The sequence below is a fragment of the Plecotus auritus genome, assembly GCF_963455305.1.
Source record: "Plecotus auritus genome assembly, chromosome: 9".
Classification (NCBI taxonomy): Eukaryota; Metazoa; Chordata; class Mammalia; order Chiroptera; family Vespertilionidae; genus Plecotus; species Plecotus auritus.
Genome location: NC_137783.1, coordinates 35,688,346 through 35,709,075, shown reverse-complemented (window position 1 = coordinate 35,709,075; position 20,730 = coordinate 35,688,346). Strand labels below are relative to the sequence as shown.

The 20,730-nt window shown below is 41.8% G+C and overlaps 1 protein-coding gene across 7 annotated transcripts in view; it reads left to right on the top strand.

The window, feature by feature from the left end:
• Positions 1-20,730, top strand: part of FAM13C (family with sequence similarity 13 member C) — a 131,868-nt gene that overhangs the window by 68,669 nt on the left and 42,469 nt on the right. For all 7 annotated transcript variants that reach the window (XM_080688600.1, XM_080688599.1, XM_080688596.1 and 4 more), the window contains one exon: positions 7,918-7,981. In XM_080688600.1, coding sequence (XP_080544726.1) covers positions 7,918-7,981 — 64 coding nt within the window. The remainder of the gene's footprint in view (positions 1-7,917; positions 7,982-20,730) is intronic.

Sequence of the window (20,730 nt, the reverse complement as noted above, 5' to 3'; positions counted from 1 at the left end):
AATGGCATGCTCAGATTACATATTTAAAAGACCACTCTAAGTATTGTGTGTTGTGGGGAGACATCTCGCAGGCGAAAGCATCCCTCTTGTGGGAGGAGATGGTGGCAATGAAAGAGGCAGGAATGTGACAGGTGAAGATAGATGACTCATGACTTTTCCCTTTTGGGAAAGAAAGAAAACTTTTATGAGGAACACATAGCATTTAGGCTTAATATTAATGCCTACCCAAGTCCTCTGTGCTTTTTTAAAGTTCTCTTGTTTGTTGAGCTATCCTGATTTATGACTTAAAAGTTAAAGTGTTGGAAGGCCAAGTGTCAGATGTAATATCACAGTGCCCAGTGCAAAAAGTCTTTAATATTCATCAAATATTCATGTCATACAAATTAGCCAATCCCCTCCCCCCAATTACTTGTGAACCATTATACCCTTCACTGTGTCTGCACCTGAGCTAATTCTTCATTTGTGTTATCACTGCGACCGCATCTGAACTAATTCTTCATTTGTGTGTTTTTTCTCTGTCCCTGACTGTAAGCTCTGGAGAGACAGGGATTAGGTCTACTTAGTTACATTGCTCACTTTCTTACAGAAATTAGAGCCTCATAGGAGGCCTTAGGTACAGGGAGGTGACCCCAGGAAGCAGGAACACAGGAGGAGAAAGAGCTGACAGCAGGTGTGTAACTGAACACTTCCAGTGATTGGAATTAGTGCTCTGAGGCCTCTCTCAGGGACTTTGTAGAAAGTTCTCAGATGTATCCCTCTGAAAATTGGGGGCTGCAGTGTTTATTCATAAATTCCTTCTTCTGTTGCCCCAGGGGGAGGTAGCTCTCCCACACTTCCAGGTGGAGGGAGCCAGCTCTGCCTCACAAAAAATCCTTGAGGTTGAAAGTGAAGAGACTTGGCAGGTGCTTGAGGGGGATAATGTGAGTGAGCAGAATTGTCTGCGGAGCTGTAGCACCTGCTACAACCACTGGGCCTCCTGGGCTCAGCCCTGCCTGGCACAGGGAGCAGGTGTCTAATAATCACTGATTAAATGCATGCGGTACATGAGATGATGTGAGCAAAGTGCTTTGTTTCCTGCTCAGCAGGCCAGGTGCTGCTATCATTGTTATTGATAAAAAAGTATTATTAGAATCTCAGCTCCCACTGAATTCCCTGTCCTCAGCATCCCTTCCCAAACTCTTCCTCCCTAGTTAATGGGGTATTTTGAACTATACCTATGTCTCCTCCTCCTCCTTCCCTCTGCCGATTCTGACGCTAGCCTCGTGGCCTGACACACTAGCTCACCCATTCTCTGGGCATTGGAGTGGTTCGGGCTGTTTCTGGGCTCCGTTCCAGCCCCCCAAGGTGAGGAGAGGTATTTATTTCAATGCCGCTGGGCTGCTTTGTGTTAGGAGTTTCTCGTAGTGTCCCCAGGGACACAGCACTTTCCGCTTCTGAAATGTGTCCCCTGAAAGGCCAGGCCAGAAACACCCAGTTACCTGTCCTCACAGAAGCCCCTCACCTGTGCCTTTTAGTCATTGGTCCCTTCCCAGGTTGTTGCAGCTAGACCTTTGGGATGATATTTCCCAATTAGGAATCTCCTGGGACACTTGTTAAATATATGTTACCAGTCTACTCCTCTGGAAACTGATTCAGTGAGTGTGGGGCCTAGGAATCTGTTTTTAATAAAACAGATTGATTCTAATCTTCAGAGAAGTGTAAGGTGGGAGGGGAGGGTGGGGCTTGGGCTCTAGCTACTGGGAAGGCTTGTTATTAGGGATCAGTGTTCTGCCTCTGGCCATGACATCCATGTCCCCTCTAAGGGAGTTCATTGACCTGTACAAGTACATGCATTACATTGGAAAGTCAGTTTGTGAACATTTATTGACTTCTAGTTCTGTTTTCTGCTAGTGGTCTCTTTGAGAGTCATTTTAAACTCTGTGCCTTGGTTTCTTTATCTTTGGAATTGGCTGCCCAATATTTAATCTCGTTCCTTTAGCATAGAAATTTTGGGGAAAACCAGTAAGAGAATGCCTTTAATGCAGCTTAAACTCCCTAGAGAAAGAAACTTTATATTTACTGGCATTGAGGATTGTTATTGTTACTAATAATATTACTGGAATTTATTGACGTCTTGTCTGTGTCTGCATATAGAGCTATTGTTTGTTCATAAAGAATGTTTTGCTCAGAGGGTTGTCCTCTTGGGATATACCTTTTGTTTTCAAAAGAGTTTCATGAAACCACAGTCATACAGCCTGCTGACAGTCATCCGGGTATACATTAGTGTTTCCTGTGTTCCTTTCTAATACAGACTTTCTAATACAGAGGCTCAGTTTAATATAGTAGATTACCTGGAACGCTTATAATGTGCTTCACGGTAGGCATTGTTTGGCTTTCAGGTCCTGACTCTCTATGAAGCACTCTGAAAAGTGTGTTGGACACTCTCCTCTTACTCTTTCTGCCCAGGTTTTCTAAGTGTGGGTTAGAAAGACACTTGGTAATTCTCAGCAGGTCTCCTTGTGGAAGAAATGTATCTGCTTGTAGGAATGAGAGACATCCCTCCTGTCAGTCCTGTTGGCATGCTACACTTGGAGGAGGGAGCATGAGTTTTATCATGATCATTGTACGTATTCAGGCATATATCAGAATTGGTAGCTGCCCGCATGTGAGTTCCTACTGTGTGCCAGATACAAGGATTAGCCCTAGAATAACTGTTAAGCAAGACTCATGAGAGACAAATCAAATGATTATACGAATACATAATTAGAGACTAAGACATGGCACACAGCAGATGTAGAGGCTCAGAATACAGTAAGACATATAGAAGGGAGACCTGGTTGGTCTGATAGGTATCTAAGGGATGGATGGGCTCATTAGGAGGGAAAGTGGAGAGGGGAGAACATTGAGGGCACAGGAAGAGCATATACGAAGGCCTGAGGTGGAAAGGGGCACGGTGTGTCCACGGAACTGAAGGAATGCAGTGTAGCGGGAGCACAGAGAGGGAGACTGGTGGGAACTGAGGTTGAAGATGTGAACAAATGCTAAATCCTTCAGGATGTCATAATTTACTTTAAGAATTTTAGTGTTTATTTAAGTGCAGTACATAAAGGCAGTGGCAAGGTTGTTGTGTGGGATGATGTGGGGAGGGTAGAGGAGAAGTAGGGAGACCCAGGGAGGCAGTCAAGAGGATAGATGATGGTGGCTTGGCCTAAGGGAGTGGGGAGAGGACAGATGCAAAGGTTATTTAGGATAAGAAATTAAAAGACTTGGTAATAAATTGACTCTTGGGTTTGAGGGAGAGGAAAGTGTTAGATAACTCATTTGTCTTCCACGAGCAGTTGGGGAAGCCTTTCACTGACTTAGGGAACACTCTCATCTGCCGACTTAATTATGGATAGTTGAAATGTTGCTATAAATAAAAAATCCTATGCTGAATACTGCTTCTTCACAAATTATCACATCTGTGGTTTGACATTATTCTTAGCCAAGAAACATGTCTCCATGCTTTGTGCGTTGTGCTATTTTGAATTCCAGTCCACCTCCTGGGGGAAGGCCACTGCAGGCTGACCCTGCAGGCTGGCTCAGCACATGCTTTAGGGCTCCAGCAATGTGGGAACACCAAAGGTTTTTAGAAAAGTTGTACTTCAATCTGCTAGCCATAATAAGCAGTCACAGAATCCAGCAAGAAGCTCTTATAATATCAGCAAACAATTCAGTTTTGTGTTTCTCTGCTGAGAATTGCTTTTATTTTGAATTATATCATGGTGCTGGCAGCAGTGATGTGGTGGCACAATGGGACAGCAGTGGGGGGTGATGGGGATGGTGATGGTGGGGTGATAGTGGTGGTGGTAACAATATGGTGGTGATGGTGGAGTTGTTTGAGGGCATTGCATTCTGATCAGCATTGAGAGCCATAATTGGGCTCTGAGGAGTCCACGCTGCCTTTCCCATTGCCAGGATTTTGGGCTGGGGGCAGGGATGTATTGAAGTTGGCAGAGACCTCTGACTGCCCTACTCACCATTGCCCTCTCCAGAAGCATGCATGTGATAGAGACGTATTTGATCTATTTTCGTTTTGGGGCAAAGGGAGGAAAGAGAATTGGAGGGAGTTGAAACACTGTGATCCAGTTTTGAGTTTAGGCCAGCTTCTAGCCGGGATTGTAAATGGCTCAGGCAATATCTTTAAAGATCTTAAAAGAAAGGAATTTGAGATACCTAGCTCCTGTTTCAGTTCGCTTTTCATTGCTGAACTTCTCCAGTGAGAAGCTTTTGTTTCTGTTTTCTCTTCTGCCATGACCTTTGTCTTTTGCAGTCCATAATCTCTTATTTCTACACGGAGATTTTCTAGCAGTGAGCTTGGACAGTCCTTCTGTGCATGCTATTCTCCTTGCCTTTCCTTCTTTTTCCCCATATTAGCATCTGGTGCACCAGAGATCACTGGTTTATTTACTTATTTTGGTTCTTTGTCCTTCTACAAGAATATACATTTCATGAGGGCAGAAACTTTTTTTTATTCACTGTTTTATTCCCAACACCTTCAGTAGTACCTGGCACAGAATTAGGGGTATTATAGGCCTAATCTCATATACCAGTAGTTACCATGAGGATGAAACAAAATAATATAGGTAAACTGCCTGGCAGAGTACAGCCTGGCATGGTGAGGGCTGGTGAATTGTTCGGTTCTTCTTGACACTCTTCTTTCCCGTAACTTACTTCTCTTCAGCATTTAAAGTGCCAGCCTGTTTAGCTTTTTACCTCCTTAGTGATGTGTCCATTTTCTTCATTGCTCTTCTTTCTTCTGTCCCATAACTGGCCACTTCCAGAAACCTGGTTAGTGGTCCTGAGGAAGGATGTCTCAGCTTTTATCTTAGCTTACTCATTCATAGGCTTCCATTATTGTTACTAATAAAATATACAATTACTTATTATCATTATGATAGTATTTTATATATGATTGTAGAATACATGTGTTACTTCAATATAGCTAACAGTAATAACAAGCATTATTCATGAACTGTCCTTCCCACGATGAATTGCCCCATGAGTAGTTGTTATTTATCTTCACTTTACATATAGGAAACTGAGGCTTAGAGATGTTAATATCTTGCCCGTGGGTACACATCCCTCCTAAGTGGTAGATGGAGAAGTCATTCTGAGATCTGGTTCTTCTGTTTCTTCATTTATCCATCCATGCGAAAGACTACGTGGCAGTCACGATGCTGAGCTCTGGCCACACAATAGGGAAAAACGGATGTAGAATAATTGCTCGCCGCTGTGACGGTCACCACTCTCACTCTGCTGAACACACTGTAGAGCGCCCCATTCTAGGGTGAGCCTTGGTTAGGTATTTTCAATTCCCTATTTTAGCCTCACCTCAAGCTTTGAATATCTAAATCTAAACTCATGAATTACCTGTCTTTATGCCTGCTCCTCAACAAAATTACATACTTTTGTATCTCCATTAGAAAAACCACATGTCATTTTTCTTGTCACACAGGCTCAAGACTTTGGAATAATTTTAATTACTCAATTTCTTGTATTCATGGTTTGAATCCATACCCAGGATCTCTTGATTATTTTATCTTTGGAAATGTATCTCTGATCTGTCTCTACCTCCTCAGTTTCTCTCCACCATTGAAACACCAGCTCCTATGTGCTGATCCCTGATTCACTGAAATAGCATCAAGGCTGAATGTTAGTTTTGTGCTCTGCTTACGATTCCACTAATTGTAAGACTCCTAAAGGCATAAAAGCAGCTTACCGATTATTATCTCCTCAACAATGTACCAGGCACACAGGAGATACTTCAATGATTAATAAATTAAAGCACCTTTTATCCTTAGACCACAATTCTCAAACTTGATCTTGAGTAGTTTTTTTGGAAGATCATGTGAGTATATTACTTGTAGGCTATTCTGTGCATCTCAACAATACATATTATATTTTAATTTTATTTATTTTTAATCTTCATCCAAGGACATGCTTAGAGAGGGGAAGGGAGAGAAATAGAGATAGAGAGTGAGAGAAAAAACATTGATCTGAGATAGAGAAACATCGATCGGTTACCAGCAACCCAAGTATGTGCCTTGATCAGGAATCAAACCGGCAACCTTTCATTGCACAGGATGATGCAAAACTAACTGAACCACTCTGGCCAGGCCATACTATATTTTTAAACCAAGTCTATATCTGCTTTCTCCCATTAATGTTCACTACTTATGCATTTATTTTACCATCTTTTGGCACCAAAGACCTAGAGAAATTTCTGCTTGAAAACATAAATATTGCCCAGCCAGCATGACTCAGTGGCCGAGCATCAACCTATGAACCAGGAAGTCACCATTCGATTCCTGGTCAGGGCATATGCCCAGGTTGCGGGCTTCATCCCCCGCTTGGGGCGTGCAGGAGACAGCTGATTGATGGTTCTCATCATTGATGTTTCCATCTCTCTCTCCCTCTCCCTTCCTCTCTGAAATCAATAAAAATATATTTAAAAAATATAAATATTGTTTCCATTAAAGAACAACACTTCCATTTTTCTGGTGCTACCATAATTTATAGAAACTCAATTTGAGAACCACTGTAAATTACAAAGAAATTATGAGCCATGCAGCGTTTTAGATATTATAGGGTAGAATAAGTTAATTCCTATCCCCAGGAGGGTTTCCCCCATTTATCAGGAAAGGGCTACTTTGTATTTTCTGAAGCCCTGAAATCATTGTGTTTGTGGCTCAGAGACTTGATGGGCATAGGATGGGTGTGCCAGTGGTCTTCTTCCTTACGTCCTCACTTTTCTCACTTGAACTCTGTCCCGAGCTTCTGTTTGGGACCCTTAGCCTTCTACCACACTCAGGAGGGATGTACTGGCTTGTGCAGACATGGGAGACATCAGCATGACCTTTACAATTTTGTTTGACCATCTCTTTACCTTTCTCATTAGAAATAAATTGTTTGCACAGTTAGCAATGCCCGTGGACTGAAAGAACTCTGCATTCTTAAGGCTGTTTCAAAGTGAGGCTTGTGGCATTTCTAAATGTGCATCCTGACTTTTAGAAATCATTTAGAGGACATGTATGCTTTCTTCAGGCAGAACAACAACAGCTGTAAATAATCATGTCCCCAAATAAATCTTTTTATAAATGACTGAACACCGAGTAAATTTTTTATTCATTAAGATAGCAGGCTTTTTAATATGGATAATAACTGTCATTTACTAAGGTTATTATATAATAGTCTGCAAAATGCTGCAGAAAAAGTTGAATCTTATGTAATAGATGCCATTGGACCATAGCATTTGATGAATCATGAGTTGGAGTTGAGTATCTACCAGTTGTGAAGTTTGTTCTTTTTATTTTAAAACTAAAAAACAAACAAAAAACACACCCCACAAAAACAATAGAGTGGATTTGCCTGTTTAAAGTTTTTTTTCTTCTATTGTTAACTCTAGTGGCAAAAGCCAGCTTCACCATATTACCCAGCAATTGCTATACATTTATCGTGATAGTTGAGAGGCCAAAATTTCCAAAAGCTGTTTTCAGTGAACAAATGTGTCATTTTGTAACAACTGTATCAAATCACATTACATGCTGAGAAGAGTCCCTCTGTGAAGATCTGGGGGAAGAGCCTTCTGGGACAGCAAGGTTGAAGGTTTGGACAGGGAACCAGCATTATGTGTTAAAGAAACAGAAGGCCAGAGAGGCTGGAGTGTAGGGGACAAGGATGAGCATGATAGGAGGTGGAGCCAGGGAGGCTGGCAGGATTCAAACACTGTAATGTGTTGCAGACCATTATAAGGAGTCTGGAATTTTTTCTATGGGCAGTGGAGTACCACTGAAGGTGTCTAACAGGGGTATAGTCAGATCTGTAGCCGCCAGCTTTGAAAGTGCCCTGTTGAAAGGTTTCTTTTACATTGAAATAATTCTTCTTTGTATTTTATAGAATAGACCAGAGGGCTGCCATTTTGCCAAAGGATGCTTTTGAAACTCGGCGGGACTTAAATGAGGTAGGTGCAATCATTGTTGGTTGCAGAAACATGAATTAGCCAATTTTGAAAGCTATTACTCTTTTTCCTAGACCTAGGAATTCTCTCTGATGAAAAACTTTTAAGTATTTTTTCTCTTAAGCGAACTTGTTTCCTTTGTCCTTTGGGTAATGTTTTTCCTTGCTCTGGAGCAGACACATCACATTTAAAATATTATTTGCAGGCTGCTCACTATGTCTTGGACCTGAACCAAGTCCAGCAGTCATTTCATTACACTCTTTTCAACTTTGCTTCAGGATTGGATAGCTATGGCTCTGACAGTTACATTTGTAAAATTTTTCTCTTAATTTGATTTCATCTCTCCCTTTATTCTAACAGCTTTTGCAGTCTTAAATATAATCATGCTTGCTATTTATCCATGGAACATGAGTCAGTGTGGTGCTGGCAACACGGCCTTAGTGTGTTTTGAGACAATGAAGCCATCTTTTCCAATCCAAATGGTTTCCCACCGAACTGGACATCACAGTGTTAATAAGCTTGTTCTAGATTTTCTTTGAAATGTATAATTTAATTCTTCTGTTGGAAATCAATATAATAAAAGTGGGATCTCTGTTATGAATGCCTTGGCTTATGACATTGGTGTGTAATACTGCCTAGTTATTCTTGTCCTCATTGTATAATTAAGGAGCAGTGGATGGTATATCTGATTAGGATCATAACAAAAATAATGAAAAGACTTGATGTTCAGATAGATGCCAGGAAGAGAAATGATGGGCTTTAGGCCAATTTTTCATTTGTCATTTGAAGATGCATCTCTCTTCCCCTTTCAAAAAGGGAAAAAGAACTGACTTTAGGTGATATTTTTAAACTATAGAACTTGGCTGAAATGAATAGCTAAAGATAAACCAGCTGCCTGATTGAATAAAGTTAAATAAATTACTAAAGTTGTGGAAATCTCCTAAAGATAACAATACAGAACACTGCTTGCTATTTCTTTGTGCCTGGAGACAGCCTTCACATTTCACAATCTCATTCATGGTAGCAAGAGTGGAAAAGAATTTAAGAGAAAAAGAGGCAAGAATCTCAATCAGTGAACACAGCTTTTTGCCCCACTGTGAACAAGCAAAGTGCTGGTTGTAAAGAAATGATGACTTGCTTTGACACAAATGACTAGAAAAATGAGGTGGTTGTAAGAGTCAACTTGTGATAGGTTTCCAATATTTGGGAGAAACTGGTTTGTGAGCTGGAAACTCATGAAATTACTTGATAACTGCAAAAAGCTCTATTTGAAAATAGGCTTTTCTGTATTGCTTCACTATTGTACTTGCAAGTTACATGGTATGTGCCAGCTCATTGCTCTGGCATTCCATGGGTGCCAGAATGCTAAGTGGAGACATGTAGCCAAAGGAGCAGTCAGTGCCATGTTTTAAATGTGCATTCTTCCATGAAAAAGGGGTGATGCTGATCCAGACAGATCAATAACAGTGAGTGTGTGCTCAGAGTGGCTTTGTTCCAATTGGGGTAAATTGTGTGTGCAGGCCCTCATCCTTTCATGAAGTTTCTGTTGTGGCTGAAATTTGGGGGCAGGAGGAAAGCTTGTAGAAGGCATCATGAGTGGGTCCAGACCATGTGTTCAGACTTACTGACGGAGACCTCCTATACAGTAGAAATGTATTTAACTGCATCTTTCCCACTATTTCCCAAACTTACGGAAACCACTCTTTTATGAAAGTACCCCATAATAACATTTTTTTAGGCATCCAAGTCCTATAGGATACAGGTGGGAAACACTGCTTTAATATTTTTAATGGAAATAGAAAAGACATAGAAGTGTGTATACTGTAAGTCACAGCTGGATGAATTCTCACAAAGTATGTAACAAGTCCCTAGGTCAAGAAATAGAACATATTAGCATCCCAGACAGCCCTTTGTAGTTCCTTCCATTCACTACTCTCCTATCAGGATAACTGCTCTTCCCACTGACATAGATTTGTTTTGTTTATTTTTGAGCTTTTTAGAAACAGACTCTGCGTACTCTTTTGTGTCTGGTTTCATTTACTAAGTATTATGTTTGTGAGAATTATAAGTATTTGGCATGTACTTTTAGTTTTTATTCTCCTTGCTGTAGCCCCTTGTATGGTTGTTTCCAATTTTTGACAATTATAATCAGTTGTTACTGATTGTAGTTTTGTTTTGTTTTTTTTCATTAACTGTTTTTTGGTCTCTTTGCACGGCTAACTTTTTATTGGAGTATTCCTTCCATCTCTAAATGGAAATGTAAGGTAGAATTATTTTTTATGTTAGCTCTCTTCATTGTTCTTTATTCCTTTTATTTCTTTACCCCCACCCCCTGATTTCCATTTCTCTAAAAGGAACCCACCAGTGCCATATTTGCTCTCCTTCTCCACTCCAACTTGCAAGTCTAAAGCCAAAAGAGTTTCTTGAGCCTCTCATGAAGCATGGTCCCAAAATATTTTCCAGACCCTAAATAATAATGATTTGAAATCCTACATATGTGCTTTATATTTTCCCAAAATTTCACTCTGTATTTCAGTTCTACCTTCTGAACAATAGATAGAGCTCAGCTCAGTTTGGTTCCAGAGCTGGTACTTAACCCCAAGTTCTCCTATACCCAGTAACATTGATACATGGTGTGGCATATCTACATATAAGCATCTGACTTTGTCTGTGACCCCCATATTTTCCCAGTGAACTAAAAAACTCACTTCTTGTTTTCACTTGGCTTGTGTATAGATTTGATTTCTGCCAGTCTCCTGTTTCTTCGACTAGTCTCAAGCTCCCAGTTTTTGACCTTGGGTACCTTAATAGAACTTGTGTCTCTATTTGATGAGTTTTGGTATCTCTGGGACTATGTTATAGGAGTATGTTTCTGAAAAACTGCCATTGACCTGAGCTGTCAGACTCTGCCTTTGTGAGGTATCAGGAGATTTTATTTGTGGTGTCTCCTAGATCCTGAATGAAAAATATTCTAGACTTGAGATCTGTCAATGTCTCATCCACCTTAATCCTTGGTTTTAGTTATTTCCCCAAGTCCATGTAATTGATAAGCATTTGATAGATCAAAAAGTTATTGAAGGACAAAATAAAAGAAAGAAAATTGTTTTCTCTTTCCAAATCCTAATAGATCCCATTCCTAGTTTCAGTTCCAAGTAAGAAAAATAACAGATGTATAAAGAAAATTAATGGATCTTCCATATCCTGAGAAATCTTGTCTCAGAGTACTTTTTCCACCTCCCAGACTCCATTTCATAAAGCACCATTATCAGCTCCTTTTAGTTTTTCACTTGTAAAATTGGGGCAGGAAGTTTTGAATTGGGTTAACTCTAGGAGACCTTTCAGTTTGCACACTTATTGATCCCCCCACCCCCATTTCCCAGTGCTTATAGAATTTAGTCATAGGTTTCCATCAGGGATGGAATGAGGTGAGTTTCCCCATGGTTACTCTGGGGTAAGGCCTCCTCAAGGGCAGCCACTGAGGCCATTTTGGGGGGAGTGAATACTAAATAGTACTATAAAAGTGACACATGTGCTTGACATACTTATCAGTCTTGAGAGAGAGAGAGAGAGAGAGAGAGAGAGAGAGAGAGAGAGCGAGAGCGAGGGCCTATGTGATCCTAAGTGAAGAATTGAAGCTGATTGAGGGCCTGAAATAGTAGAGCCCTCCTAAGGAACAGACACTGAAGCTTTGGATCAATTTGGACCTTCTGTCTAGTTCTGCCATTATACTTGCCCAACTCTTATGTCATCATCCTACAGAAGGAAATGGGCACCTTAAAAAAATGTCCATGACTTCTGTGCTCAGGAAATATATTTTATTTTCTTAACTGATAGATATTTTGAAGGTATTCTGCACTTAACCTTCGTATAAAGAAAATTTCTGTTGTGTGAATAAGAGTTTGTTTCCATTCACATTTTACCTGGAATTTTAATGATCCTAGAGGTAAGGTCAGCCACAAGGCAACTGGCCCTAAAAGACAAATTTGGTTTTGGTTGCCCTTCTATAGATTTCTTCTTTCCTTTCCTTTTGAGGCTTGCTGGCTATGAAACTGTCTTATGCTGACATAGACCAATCTACAGTTTATCCTCTCTAGGCCTAAGGAGTCAGTTTATAAATAATATAAAAAAAAGTTTGCAATGGCTTAATAAGTTTATCTAAGAGAGGTATGTCAAGCACAATGAAGCAGATACTCAACTTTGTAATGGGAAAATGAACAAAAGCCACACCAGTCTTTTGCTCAGAATAAGCCTTATAGCTCTAATGTGAGGATTTCAAAGTAGCTAAGTGTTAAGGGATAATTGAGGGAAATACTTTTGGGTGGGATGTGTGTGTGTGTGTGTGTGTGTGTGTGTGCGTGCCCCCAGAATCAAACTATGGAGATGTATGGTTCTCACTAACAAAGACTCTAAGTGGAATGCTTAATCATTAGAACAGAGAAATCTAGAACTTTACCATAATTAAGAGGATAGAATAAGTTTACTTTCAGGGTTGAGAGGAAGAGAGAGAATGGATAGAGGTTGTTCTTAGAAGGTTTGAGATCCTGGAAGTTTATGTCAACCTGCTGAAATGGCCAGCCATAATTAAGTGGAATTGGTGTTATAATTGAAGGGACTGAGGAATTATGGGGCCAGATATTAGCATGTTTATCAGTCTGATGTTGAAGTAACTGAATGTAGAAAGGGCCACTGATGGAGAGGAAGAAACCAACCTAAATGGAAGTCACTGCATCATATGCATCCAGGTCATGGAATTGGAGAAGAAGACATTGCCTTTTATAGGGGAGAAGAAATTGATGGACTTAGCAGTGAGGGTCAAAAGGGTGATGCTAACCCATCCTTCCCACCCTGCTACCACCTTTCTAACTCTGTGAGGTGGGGAGTAGGAAAAGGAAATGGTTGCTGAAGTTGGAAAAAATTCTAGTTCCATTGCTCCTTCAAGAGAAAAGTTGGCATAGAAACACCATTTCCCTTGGTAACCAGTTAAACCAACAAATGCTCAATAATGACCTAACATCAATAACAAGTTAAACCTTTAATTTTTCATCATGGTTCTTATACTATGAAGGGGACATCTGTTTTTATTTAGGTGGCTATGAAAGAGATTATTTACCAAAAATCAATATGAAAAATTTACTTACCTTCACATGCTACTGTTACCCCTTATTTTTTGAAATATGCTGGTCAAAATAGCTCAACATTAGCCTTAATATCTTCCTCTTTAAAGTTTATGAAGAATCCTTTAAAATTTAATTTTATTAAAAATAGACAAATTTACATATTTCTGGTGCCCCCCCTTTGAGCCTATATGCATGTGTCTATGTGTGTCTCCATGTGAAGGATTTGATGGTCTTTTTATTACCAGGCATGGTTTTAGCATCTATTTTGGCATCAGGCCATATCACATTTCAAGATGATACTTGCTATTTGGTTAAAGAATCTGTTTCTCCCTCAAAATTGTATTATTTATTTATTTATTTATTTTTTGAAAATAAAAGGTCCAGCAAGAGCTTTTTAGTCCTTTGATAGTCCTGAGTATGCTGAAAGGTATTATTTCTATAGACTAGGCCCGTGGTCGGCAAACTGCGGCTCACGAGCCACATGCGGCTCTTTGGCCCCTTGAGTGTGGCTCTTCCACAAAATACCATGGCCTGGGCAAGTCTATTTTGAAGAAGTGGCGTTAGAAGAAGTTTAAGTTTAAAAAATTTGGCTTTCAAAAGAAATTTCAATCGTTGTACTGTTGATATTTGGCTCTGTTGACTAATGAGTTTGCCGACCACTGGACTAGGCAGCTGTATTTTTCTATTGAAATGCAAACCCAGGCTATATGGTTGGGCTTTAGTTTAGGATTGATTGAGGATTCGTTTTTTCCCTGGCTTTAATAAATGACAGGATATTGTTGATTCACACAGCTGAAATGTTAGGATTGGAATAGGCTCCATGCATGGCTAGATACAGGGATTAAAGACTTGTATAGATGCCATCTCTTGACTCTGCCTCCCTATATGGACTTTATCTTTAGGTCAACCTCTCTCTAGGGACACATTATTCTTACAGCTGGTAATTCCAGTGTGTATTAGTTTTTCTATCACTGTAACAAATTACCAAAAAAGTTTAGAAGCTACAAGCACCCATTTATCAGTTCACAGTAATATAGATCATAAACCTGGGCAGACTCCATTGGAGTCTTTGTTCAAGGTTGCACAAGACTGAAATTAAGGCATTGGCTGCAATCTGGAGGTTGGGAGAAGAATTCATGTTCGAGCCCATTCAGGTTGTTGCCTGAATGTATTTCCTTGAAGTTGTAGGAGTGTGATCCCTATTTCCTTGTTGGTCATCAGCTGGAGGCATCTCTCAGCTTCTAGTGATTGCCCGTATTCTTTCTCACATGGATCGTTTCGCCTTTGGGCCAGCAACACTAAATCCTCCTGTGCTCTGAATCTCTCAGATGCTGTCTAGTTTCCACCAACTGGAAGGAACTCTCTGCTTTTAAAGGGTTTACCTGATTGGGTCAGGCCCACCCAAATTATCTCTGTATCCTTGGTCAGTTGAGTTAGAGCTTCAATTATTTCTGCAAAATCCCTTCATGGCAGCACCTACTAATGTTTGATTTAATACCTGGGTATAGGTATCTTGGGGGATATCTTTAGGATTCTGCCTGCTATACAGTGGAAGTCCTTCTTTCTATCTTTGAAAAGTTCCATAGATGGGTCTCATTTTTCTGGCTTGGGGAATGTAGCCCTTTTTTGAACCAGTCATCATGACCTTGGGGTTTGGCTAGATTGGCTAGATGTAGACCACACTTCCCATTTGGGTTCTGGGAGTGCTGTTATCAGAAGGTGGATGAATGAATGCTGGGCTGCATAATACTGGTCTCTGGAAACAAAATATCCAAGGTAATGTTCCTGTCTGCTGGACCACTGCAGGATGCCATTTGGCATTTTTTCTGGTGTGGTTTTCTGAGCTGAGATAATGTGACCTTGCTTCCCTACTAATATTTCTTACTCAGCTGGAAGCTGAAATGGTGTCCTATGATTCATTTAGTTTAAGCCAAGTTTTCTTGTCACTGTTCGTGAGGACATCCCTTGGCCAATATGGTGATGGTGTGAACCCTAGTTTTAATTTCCAATTGAATGAACTGCACAGCAAAGAAACTGTGAGCTGTTTCCAGGCCTTGTTTATTCTGGCCCAGCATTCAGAGGCAACTATCTAGTCTGGCTTCTTATTTCCAGGGGAGTCAGGTCTCTAGGTCTCATTGTCCAGGGAATCCTTAGAGTGGTGCTGGCAGAAAAGGCACAAGCCATGCCAGTAGCTGCCCATATTTTTCCTTGTCTGAGAATTGACTTGGAGAAACTTGAGAGGGGTTGGGCTGGACAGAGAAGTGGTGGCAAGACTTAACCAATGCTGACCCACCTGTGTTTGCCTTTGCCTACCAGCCTTCTCTGGGTCCCACACTCCACTGTAGCTTTGTCCTGTTGGCCTCTGCTCTTTCTTGTATGGCATCTCAATCCTTTTCCTTGTCTCTCACTCTGTCATTTAATCTTCTTCACCCTATTCTTTAATTTAATTTTCTTCATGCTACTAATTTTCTGCCCCCATCATGGAAGGCTGGAAGCAGCTGTGTCTAGTTCAGTGGCTCCCAAGAGTCAGCCTGTGTTGTAGTTAAAGGAGAAAAGAACCATGTAGTGAGTTTTCCATGAAGCTAATGTCTACTAAAAACTCTTTAGAGATTGTTCTTTAAAATATCATTGTGTAATGAAATGGAGGTGTTTTAAATTTATTTTCCCACATGTTGTCACTTGGCAAAATAGAAAGCTGACAGCTTTTGTAATATACTAGAGGCCTGGTGCATGAAATTCATGCACTCGTGGCGGGGCAGGGGCGGGGGGTCCCCTCAGCCTGGCCTGCACCCTCTGGCAGTCCAGGAACCCTCGGGGGATGTCCAACTGACAGCTTAGGCCTGCTTCCCCTTAGCATTGCCACGGAGGCAGGAGAGGCTCCCACCACTGCCACTGCACTCGCCAGCCATGAGCCCGGCTTCTGGCTGAGCAGTGCTCCCCCTGTGGGAGCGCACTGACCACCAGGGGGCAGCTCCTGCATTGAGCAGGATTGGGTCGAAACCGGCTCTCTGACATCCCCTGAGGGGTCCTGGATTGTGAGAAGGCACAGGCCAGGCTGAGGGACCCCACTGGTTCACGATCAAGGCTGGGAAGGGATGTGGGAATTTGGCCAGCTGGGGAGGGACCTTGGGAGGGACCATGGGAGGGCTCCAGGGCGTGTCTGGCCTGTCCACTCAGTCCCGATTGGCTGGACCCCAGCAGCAAGCTAACCTACCGGTCAGAGCATCTGCCCCCTGGTGGTCAGTGCATGTCATAGCAAGCGGTTGAGTGGCCTTAGCATATCATTAGCATATTATGCTTTGATTGGTTGAGCGGATGACCAGCCAACCGGACACTTAGCATATTAGGCTTTTATTATATAGGATTCTGCACTCCCAACCCCTGCCAGCTTTTAAAAAATATTTCTACTGGTCATAAGACCAAAATTTTGCCTGAAAACTGATTTTTTGAATATTTTTTTCCTAAGGAGTAATTTTTTTTTCAACATTATTTACAGAGAAGCAACTATGTACCCAACTCCAGGTTTGGTGCTGGGGTGAGGTGTGTGTGGACTGCAGTAGAAGAATTAAACTTGTCATCCTTGCTTTTCAGGGATTTATAGTGAATGACACACATCAGCTCATATCCCAGAGCCTGGCCTTTTTTGTGTTGGTATCTCTTACCCTTTTTAGGACACTGCTGGTTTTCTTAGAGCTATAACACTCAGATTTTTAGGCAAACAAAAGCTTAATTTTCTTGCTTTCTAACAAAAATATTAGTATTTGAGAGACTGGCTGATGCTTTCCAGTGTGGCCTTCCATCTTTAGAGGCATAGGTAGGTACTTTATTTCATTTTCCAGTGGGATGGTTATTAACTTCTAATATCCATTCAATTTTAGAACTTAACAGTAGTCTCATGAGAGAAAATAAAGGGCCTACAGGCCAGCATACTTGGATGGTTTTCCCCATATCAACACAAAATGAGCCAATGGTAGAGTTGGGATTCAAAGCCCCAGTGGACCGTCTACTAGTAATGTACAAACATTTTATTAAATGTAGTTTTTAAGCAGAATAATATTCAGGGCTAAGAAAAATTGGAACTTAAGTAGCCACAAATAATAATTATATGCGCTACAACACAGACTAGATTAGTGCACTTAGCCTCTAGGTATAATTGATGTTCTGGAAAAAAATGATTTGTTAGGGGTTTGTCCATCTTAATACCTGTGCTTTTAGATAGTTTAAGTACTAAAACTCCAAAGAGAAACAACACATTAAGCACCCAGTCAGTCACCAGTGACTGACCAGGAGTCCTCAAACTACGGCCCGCGGGCCACATGCAACCCGCCGAGGACATTTATCTGGCCCACCAGGTGCCACTGCCTGTCCTGCTTAGCAGCCGACTTGTCCCGGGCCCGCAGTGCGCATAGGAATTTGTTCATAGTTTTTTTTTTTTTAAACTATAGTCCGGCCCTCCAACGGTCTGAGGGACAGTGAACTGGCCCCCTGTTTAAAAAGTTTGAAGACCCCTGCACTATACTTTCCGTCCGGAAGACAAAAAAGGCTGGGCGCTTAACATGTTAAAGCCCATTCTATGAGTTGAAATGGGACACATTCTACTCTTAGAAAATCAAGGTCTTATTTAGAAACTCAAAGTCCCGAATTAAATAGTTTTGAGTTCACAAAACTATTATTTTCTCTCAAACATTCTGCTTATTTAATAAAGCGAACAAAATGAGGATAGCACGATGAGGTAGAGCTAAGCACAGGAATCCCCCTTCCCGGGTTGAAATCATTTGGTTTTGGTTATAGTGTGTTGTGGTGGTATTGTTTTTGTGTAAGTGCTGCTGGCACTACATTAGGACCTGGATCTTCTTATCAACAGAGGCTACTTGAAGTGATAGTTGTTCTTTTACATTGAGTTTCTCCTTTGGATATTACAGAACCATCCCACGCAGAGAAAACTGGGATGGGCTGAGCCAGGTGTGACATCCTTCAGTTAGAATTGGCTGCAAAGCATGCTGGGACATAAGGAACTCCAGCTCCTAAAGAGAGATTGAGGCAGGAGGCAAATGAGGATGTCAGAGAGCTGAGGGTCAGGGAAATGCTATTGTCCCTGGGAAAGATGGAGCTAAGCAGGCAAGCAAGGCAATATTTCGAGTGGGTCAAGGCCCTAGGGATTAGCAAAATATTTCTCAAAAGTGCAGACCTTGGACTTCCTGCACCTAAATGACCCTGCCCCACACCACAGAATCCAAGTCTCAGGGGTGATTCCTGGCTGGGAGTGCACATCTTTAACAAACTCCTCAGTGATTTATAAGTGTTTTTAAATATCCGAACCACGGCAGCAGGGGTCTTGAATTTGGTTATTCAGAAGAGCCTCCCAAGTACTGCCTAAAGGGTCCAGGAAAACAAACTGATAAACAGTGGCAGTCTCTTTATTGGTTGCCTCCTGTCCTACTCATTGTGCTGGGTCCAGCAGTGAACAATGGAGGCATGGTTCCAGCCCTTCTGGAGCTGGAAAGAGCCAATAAACAAGTAGGCAAATAAAAGTGACTTATTATAGTGAACATTAGGAAGGAAATAAACAAGGCAGAAACAAAGAAATTGGGGGCCCTGTTTAGATAAGGTATTCAGCACTGGCTCTAGAATTTGATGGAAATTTGACTGTGAAGCAATGACAACTGAATTGGGCCTGGGGAGGTGGGGGCAGGGAGGAGGTTGAAAGAAAGGGTGTGTGTGTGTGTGTGTGTGTGTGTGTTGGGGGAAGTATGCACAGAAAACATAAAAATTCAGGAAAGGAAAGTGGTAAATAGACATGGAGATATTCAGGGACCAAGTTGTATTCCCAATTTTGAGCAGATTTCCAATTTGAGTTTGCTTCTTATCACCATAGAGAATCTATATACAGTTCTTGGATAGTTAAAGGGATGGGAGAGGGCCACTAAACATCTTCATAGAAAGGAAAAGTTGACCCTGCTTTGCAACTGGTGAATTGCAGACCAGGGCACCCGAAAATAGCATTTAACCATCAGCCTGTGTGGGTGCTCTACATTCCAACCCAATTAAAGTGGGACCTAGTAATTGTAGAGGAGAGAAAATGAGTGGAGTATTTTCTAAAACAAGCAGCATATTTTCCATTTTGTAAAAGAGAAAAAGTAGCTTTTAGAAAACCACACCTAGGTTATGTGGACTCTCTCTGGCTTCTTTCGTAACCAGATGGGAATGTTGGGGAAGCAGAGATACTTGCTGCTCTTTAGACTAGGATCCATCAACCTTTGCTCAATTTCTCTGCAGATCCTAGAAACCCATTCAGGGAGACATTGCCGCTAAACCTGGAAAAGCAGTAGCAGGTTGGCCCCCAGGGATGGGCTGGCGATAGCCTCACGGGGAGTGGAGGTCCTAGGAAGAGAGGGGCTAACAGGGGTGGGCAAACTTTTTGACTCAAGGGCCCAATGGGTTCTTAAACTGGACCGGAGGGCCGGAACAAAAGCATGGATGGAGTGTTTGTGTGAACTAATATAAATTCAAAGTAAAGGAGCGGAGGGGAGAGCAAGAGAACCCTCTGCTCTTTCGGCTCCGCGGGCCGGATAGAACAGCCGAACGGGCCGGATCCGGCCCGCGGGCCGTAGTTTGCCCACGGCTGGAGAATGAGGTAGCATTAGGACCACAGGGATTTACTGCCCTTTGTTTTTCTGTAGGGGGAAACCATATTCGTGCATGAAAACTCGCTAAAACAGGCATGATCTTGGAGCTGCTTACTCGTCTTTCCCTGGGTTTACCATTACTTTCCTGCATAGCCCTATGACACTAATAACTGTCCTTATCATTTGATTCGTTTGCCTGTGTATTAACTGTCTCCCCACTAGACTGTAAGTCCCACAAGAAAGCGGCTGACATCAGTTTCATACTCCACAGCCTAGTGCAGCTCTCTGTATTTTGGAAGCTGCCAGAGCCAGGGAGCAGTGTGCTGGTATGACATCTGCAGGGGGCATGGCCCTTGCCTGCATGGTACACAGTGCCCATAGGCCTTCTCACCGGTGGCTCTTTGTGGTTCAGCCCTGATGACATGACTTCCTCACCCATTAGCAGGACATGTATGTGACAGTGGCATGGATTGCTCATAGGTAAAGGCCCCCGTCCTGGATCATCAGGAGAGATATCCCTTTATGACCCCATCCCATACAGAGTGTTCGAGTCCCCACCCTTTGTCTGTGTGCTGAGAAACATCAGGCTGTTCTCAGGTCATAGGTCATAGGTGTAGTGAAGGAGGTCATCAGTAACAGGAGGTCTGCAGAGTTTCTTCCATTCTGCCGTCTTGTCCTCAATTTATCGCAGTTAATGTTTAGCCTTCTATGTGGAGTCTTCTTGTCCCTTGAGACCCTCATCTTCTCTCTCCTGTTCTAGGTGACTTTTTTCCCCCCTTCCCCATTCTTTTAAGCATACTCCTATTTAGTATCTCAGCAGAATAAACCAGGTAGGTAAACATCTTTGAAGCTTAGAGTCTCATTTCTGCTTCCATATGAGTACAGGGGTGGGGAGGAAGATGGGTGAGAACAGCCCCATTACTACTTTTAGCCATCATGGGGTCTCCACATTATTTCTCACTCTCTGTGGGAGTTTAGAGTCTTCTGAATGTGAGCTGACATACTGCTA